General features: G+C 34.1%; 2 protein-coding genes across 5 annotated transcripts in view; both read right to left on the reverse strand.

Moving 5' to 3' along the window:
- Nucleotides 1–266: 266 nt before the first annotated feature.
- LOC124397334 (homeobox protein Hox-A4a-like) lies at nt 267–3,599 on the reverse strand. Of its 3 annotated transcripts, none has more exons than XR_006927906.1 (3): nt 3,259–3,599; nt 2,960–3,133; nt 267–822 (listed from the first exon to the last, which is right to left on the reverse strand). XR_006927906.1 is itself a non-coding variant. In XM_046866899.1 (2 exons), the coding sequence occupies exons 1-2, from the start codon at nt 3,101–3,103 to the stop codon at nt 646–648; spliced, it is 321 nt and encodes a 106-aa protein (XP_046722855.1). In that variant the 5' UTR covers nt 3,104–3,229; the 3' UTR covers nt 267–645. The 3 variants fall into 3 exon arrangements, 1 of the variants encoding a protein (XP_046722855.1); XR_006927905.1 differs by lacking the exon at nt 3,259–3,599 and adding an exon at nt 2,776–2,853 and having other exon boundaries at nt 2,960–3,237; XM_046866899.1 differs by lacking the exon at nt 3,259–3,599 and having other exon boundaries at nt 2,960–3,229.
- Nucleotides 3,600–4,287: 688 nt separating this feature from the next.
- hoxb8a (homeobox B8a) overlaps nt 4,288–6,000 on the reverse strand; it is a 2,681-nt gene continuing 968 nt past the window's right edge. Inside the window, exon 2 of one of the 2 annotated variants that reach the window (XM_046866898.1) lies at nt 4,288–5,374. In XM_046866898.1, the coding sequence (XP_046722854.1) occupies nt 5,061–5,374 (314 nt within the window). In that variant the 3' untranslated portion in view covers nt 4,288–5,060. Of the gene's footprint in view, nt 5,378–6,000 lie in introns of both variants that reach the window. The other variant, XM_046866897.1, reaches the window with a different exon arrangement.

Below are 6,000 nucleotides of genomic sequence, written 5' to 3' on the forward strand. Positions count from 1 at the left end.
CCTATTTAAGATTCTTATGACAATTAAAATAATAATAATAATAATAATAATAATAATAATAATAATAATAATAAAATAACAGCCCAACAACAACAACAATAATAATAATAATAATAATAATAATAATAATACACAAGGTTTTACGTTAAGAAAAAAAACTATTATAAAAAGAAATACGAAAAATCAATAACCAATAATTTTTGTTATTTGAGAAATAGTGCTTTGAGAAAATGAGAAGGATTACCTTTTGAAAGAAAATATTAAAATTCCAAAGAATTTTTTTATTACATGACTTAAATTAACATTTCTTTGACACAAACAATTTTTTTATACATGTTTCCACTTTTTATTTATTTGAAAAAAAAAAAAAGTATAAGGCCGCTTGGAACACACTCGAATATATGTAATCAAGTAATAGCAAATAACCGGGCCTTTAAATCATGTATTTATTATTTAATTTTCGACAAAGTTTTATTTTGTGATTTCACGAGACTACATAACAATTTGATTTTAACCTAAATGTAGTATTGTAGAGTAATTAAGCATTAAAAGATTAAAGATGGTACATATGCTCTTTCTCTTGTTTTCTGCCTGCTTGTTTATTATTATTTTCTCATTGATGTTCTGCAGTGGGAGACCTATATTTTATTGTCTGATTGTCATAAGGCTGATCTGAAAACACATTTTGATGTGTCTTTCGATCATGCAAAGAGCATGAAATATCTCCACACGCATTAGACGCGTCAGACGTCGGTTAAAGTGGATCTTCTTCCCGAGCCTGAGAATGCTGGTACGTCTGGCGACTCCGGATTCAGTCTGCACCTGTAAACAAGTAACAACGAATTTAGCATAAGAGAAAGGACAGTACTAAAAAATATTATTAATTAAAAAAAGGTTATTGATAATGATGATGATGATGATGATAATAATAATAATAATAATAATAATAATAATAATAATAATAATAACACATGACTTAAAAAGAAATATTATAGTGTGCTATAATTTTGTATTATTATTGTTTTTGTTGTTGTTGTTTTATACAGTTCATACTGTAGTTCTCGCTACTGCATTATACACTTGCAGACACACAAACAGTAACATAGACACATAGTTTGATTGTATATATTTGCAACTATGTATTTATCTATTACTCTTGCCTATGTATATATAAAGAGAAAGAGATGGAGGGAGAAATAGAGGGGGGGTAGAGAGAGAGAAAGAGAGACTAAGAGGGAAAAAGAGAGACAATATATGCATATCTTTGGCATTTAAACAATAACACAACTATCAAACTATTTTACATTTATTGTCTCTACCCATAAACAATGGAGCATTATTGTGTTTTAATTTTGACAAGACCCAAATCTAGAAGTAGGGCATTCTACACAGTGTGGTTCTGTGGTCCGCCGACATGAACCAGACGGATTTCACCCGTTTCCGTTTTGAGCAAATGGAGTCTGTTTTACGTTTGTGTGCTTTTGAACTTTTTTTATTGCTGTCCTTATTTAGTGCGGTATCCATTTCCATTTATTCATTCATTTCGTGATAAGTCAACTAACATGCAGTAAGCAAAGTGTTGGAGTAAAAACAGTGTGTGTGTGTGTGTGTGTGTGTGTGTGTGTGTGTGTGTGTGTGTGTGTGTGTGTGTGTGTATGTGTGTTTTTCAATATAGAAAGGAGTGGGAGTGATCGAGATAGAAGTAGGAATAGGTAGTATAAAACATAAAATAGGAACATGTAGCAGTAATAAAATGTGTACAGAATGTAAAGTTTTAGTAGTTTTAGAGTCATATCATTATTAAACTACTACAATCACTCAGTTTAGATTATCTCTAACCCCCCTATAATAGGTTTGACCACATAGATCAGTTTCCAAAGTAAGATAATAATAATACGTTGTATTGAAATGTATACACACGTATTATCATATTTCAAGTGTTAAGTCAATCAGCCAAAATTAACCACTTATTTGTAAATTTAGGGTCACATTTTCTTTGTTCCTTGTTCTTCCTGTGTAGCTATTTAAGACTGGAGACCTATAGTTTACTAATAGCGATATAAGCTACATTTAAATTATTATCCAAAACACGTTATAACACGGAATGAAGGAAAAGAAGATATGAAAGCGATTATCAAATAAAAACTAGACAACATAATAGTGGGTAATAAAAAGTCAATGTCTTGTCTGATGCATTCACTACGTTAAATTAGGAACGCATTGATCCTATTTATTTTAAAAAATAAAAATAAGTTCTGCAGAGTTATAAGGTTCTCCCACATCATAAAGTCAATAAAACCTTTTTTTTGGCCACCGAACATGACAGTGATTTAAAGTTGCAAAACAATAAATACACTAATACATGTTTTTGGTGTTATTACACCTTTTTATTATGTCGTTTAACTGCAGTCTTTAAACAGTGCCCTCAAGTTAGACTAAAAGCTCGAAACGCACTTGTACCGATGATAAATCGAAGCTCCAAAACCACTATAACTTTGTTTTAGCAAAATGTTTGAATACATGTTACATTTTCAACGTCTTTATCATTTAATTATTAAGGTCGAATTTCAATAAAAAAAGGTTTATAAATAAATAAATAAATAAATAAATAAATAAATAAATAAATAAATAAATAAACAAACACCTTACAGGGTTCAGAATGTTTTAGACGCTTCGCCATGCTACCGTTAAAGAAACAATTTAATTGCACCTGTTCTCCTTCCCCATCCTCTTTTAAACATTAATTGTCTTTTAAAATCCGAGGTTCACACTGACCTGTACTTCTCATTCATGGCTATAGCCCGAAATTGTCCTCATTGCTGAAGGCTGTAACGACGGTGTGTCCTGCTACAGCTAAAAGTATCAGCGGTACGCATAATAGTTAGTCTCGTGTTGTCAGTGGTAAAGTAGTATATGTCCAAATTGCCGTTTCCCAGGTTATAAGGTGTGGAGTACCTACCATGATTTTGAGTGAAAGGTCTTTCACTGTCCACCCCGGTGTGGCTGAGGGCGAGGAGGTGAGACTGAATAGTCGTGCTGTAGACGCTGGGTTACTGTAAACTGGCTGCCAGGAAGCTAGAAACTTGCTCAGGAAATGCTTCATTTTGAAAACTAAAATCGTGTCTTTTTTATACTGTAAAACAGAAAGCGTGTTAGCCTAACATATGGAACTCATAATTTGGGTTTGAGAGTATATTTAAGAAGCTTAAATTATAGTTCATAAATTTACACTCTGGAAAAGATTTATACCAAAATTACTTTTATCCAAAATTATCACGTGACAGTCGACACGTCACGGAGAGTCTTCCGATTGGCGGTAGTCTTCATATGCTGTATAGTGTGGGAAAAACTCTTCCCCGGCTTTTCACCTAAAGTAGACTGCGCAAAATTATTTTTATATTAAAAAGATTGACCACAGTAGATATAGGAGGGCAGAGTAGAAAAAAATCTACCTATTGATTAGCCTGACTATTTTTTGTAATCATCTAAGTCATCTAATTCAGTAATAGTCGTGCATGAAAATGTTCATATACATGCATAAAATATGAATAAACACCTGCAATTTGCCAGTTAGCCATAATTGAGGACTACTCGATCTGTGCACATTCGGCTGTGTCTGTTTAAAAGGTACAGTAGCGGATATCAGCAGGCCCTTATTTAAAAGAAATTTCTGCTTCAGAGCATCTCTATAGCCGACCCGTTCAACGCAGCTATTTTCACGGCACGGTTTTCCATAGCTCACAGATAACTTCATTCTCTAACTTTAAGTCTGTGTGTGTGTGTGTGTGTGTGTGTGTGTGTGTGTGTGTGTGTGTGTGTGTGTGTGTGTGTGTGTGTGTGTGTGTGTAGGTGCTTAAGAAAACTGAACCAAAAACTCACCTGCTCTAAATCTACTTATACTCACAACAGTGTAGGTCTTGGCTGGCATATACTCTAAATCACATTCTATTTGTAGAAGAAAGTATCTGGTTACGATATTAGTCTTTTGTAATCATGATTATGCGTTCATCTTCTCACTCAATAATACACAACTATATTTCATGTCCCAGCTAAAATAAAAGGTTTGTTAAACCCAAAGTGGACATACACTAAACACTATAAATGTAAGTAAGATATTGATTTGCACAGGTACGTGATTCTCAAGTCTTTTAAGCCCCCTTTCAGATAGAAGTAATCTACGTTTGTGGTTCAGTATCTGGGTGTGTAAATACGAGAATATAATGATTAGTAAACAGGATATAATGGTTAATATTTTCTTCACACTTTAAAAGTAAATTATGCAAAGTACAATGGTCACATCATCGATTCTCTCTTGTAAACTTTATTGTGCCCACTTTATTGTTTTTTTTTCAAGGTTTAGTCCATAGAACAAAGTGAAGAACAATGAAAGCATATTGCCAAATTTCCATGAACAAATGCACGAATACAGTACAAAAATCTGTCTCACAGTAAACAATGGGTCACATTACAGCCTTTTATTTCCTTTTCATTCATTTCTTTAACTGTGCGCATGCTTAACCCAAGAAAGAAAGATAACCAAATCTTATCAGTCTGAAAGAAACTTAGTAAGTGTAAAAAGATATGCTACGTCATAAATAGGCAGTTTCATGTTGTTGGATGTCATTAGTCGATACGTCATCATAACATATAAGTGACAAGAGTTAAAAGTGCACCATAACTTAAGAACTATACAGCTGCCGAGATAAGGTTAATGTCAAAAATCTAACAACAGAAACCAAGTTTTCACAATATTTATTCCACGAAGTAAGGAGGCTAATTTACACACTATGATAGGCCTACTCTCTGAATATTAGGAAAAGGTAGAAATGCTTCATGTCATAATAAAATTCGATGACCACGCAGATTTAGAGTTCCTTTTCTCCATCATCGCTCATTTATTTGAACAACTGTTTCTATCTACTCACCGTAGACTGAAAATCTTTTGAACAAACCTTAAGAACTGTTTTGTCTTCTGGCTCTCGATGTCCTTTTAAAGTGTATGCATGTTTGTATGTGTGTGTGCGCCCGCTCCTGATTGCTGTCTGCTCTCAACATCCGTCCTAGATTTGTTTCGCTTTTTCGCAGTCTTCTTTTGCTGACTGTGCTCCAGCTGCCTGCTCCTTCTCCCTCTTCTCATTTTCAATAGCCTCCTGTTCAGATTTACTGCTAGGAAACTTGTCCTTGTTATTTTCTTTTTTCCATTTCATACGTCTGTTTTGAAACCAGATTTTGACCTGCCGTTCGGTCAGTCCTAAGGCATGCGACACCTCAATGCGTCGTTTGCGTGTCAGGTACGGGTTGAAGAGGAATTCCTTCTCCAGCTCAAGTGTCTGGTAACGGCTGTAGGTCTGGCGGCCTCGTCTGCGTCCGGCAGCTACTGGGGAAAAGAAGGTCAAACTCGTTAGAAATATCTTATATTGTTTAGTCAACTTTTAATTTTTAATATCTTATTTTGACCTGTTTATTAACAGTAGCATATTTATAATCCTTTTTACTATTAAGAGAATAATAAAACTTAAATAGTGGTCATTCTGAACGTCTATAATCAATAAAGAACAAACTGAAGCATCGCAAAAATCTGATATGTTTTAAGTCAAAGACTTGTACCATATCTACCATTACACATAGTACGTCTTGTGTGTCGAGCCATAAGAGAGAAGCTGTGTAAAACGACGACCCTGTATCGAATTAAGGCCTAGCATAACTGGAAGTCGTAAAAAGCTGCTTAAAACTTTGACTAAGGTGAGAAATGGAAGATCAGCTGGACCAAAGTCTCACACATGGGGACAGAAGGAAAATAATTGCTATGTTTCTCTTCTTCAGTAGTCTTCCTATATTATGGCAATTAAACTGTAAAGTGATTCACAAGTTTTCAACACCATAAAACAATAAAATTTGTAATAATCCCTCACTTGCGCACACACAGGAAATGTGGCTTTGCATACTAGTTAAATTGCCCTGAGAAATTTTCTAGCGAGCTAGTAGGTTTATTTCCTCTCC

The sequence above is a fragment of the Silurus meridionalis genome, chromosome 14 (assembly GCF_014805685.1).
Source record: "Silurus meridionalis isolate SWU-2019-XX chromosome 14, ASM1480568v1, whole genome shotgun sequence".
NCBI lineage: Eukaryota > Metazoa > Chordata > Actinopteri > Siluriformes > Siluridae > Silurus > Silurus meridionalis.

Excerpts from the sequence above, each read along its gene's own strand:
- LOC124397334 (XM_046866899.1), bottom strand. The coding sequence starts at position 3,103 with ATGAAGCATTTCCTGAGCAAGTTTCTAGCTTCCTGGCAGCCAGTTTAC. Across the intron at positions 823-2,959 it reads ACCTTTCACTCAAAATCATG|GTGCAGACTGAATCCGGAGT; the intron begins GTAGGTACTCCA and ends ACTTGTTTACAG.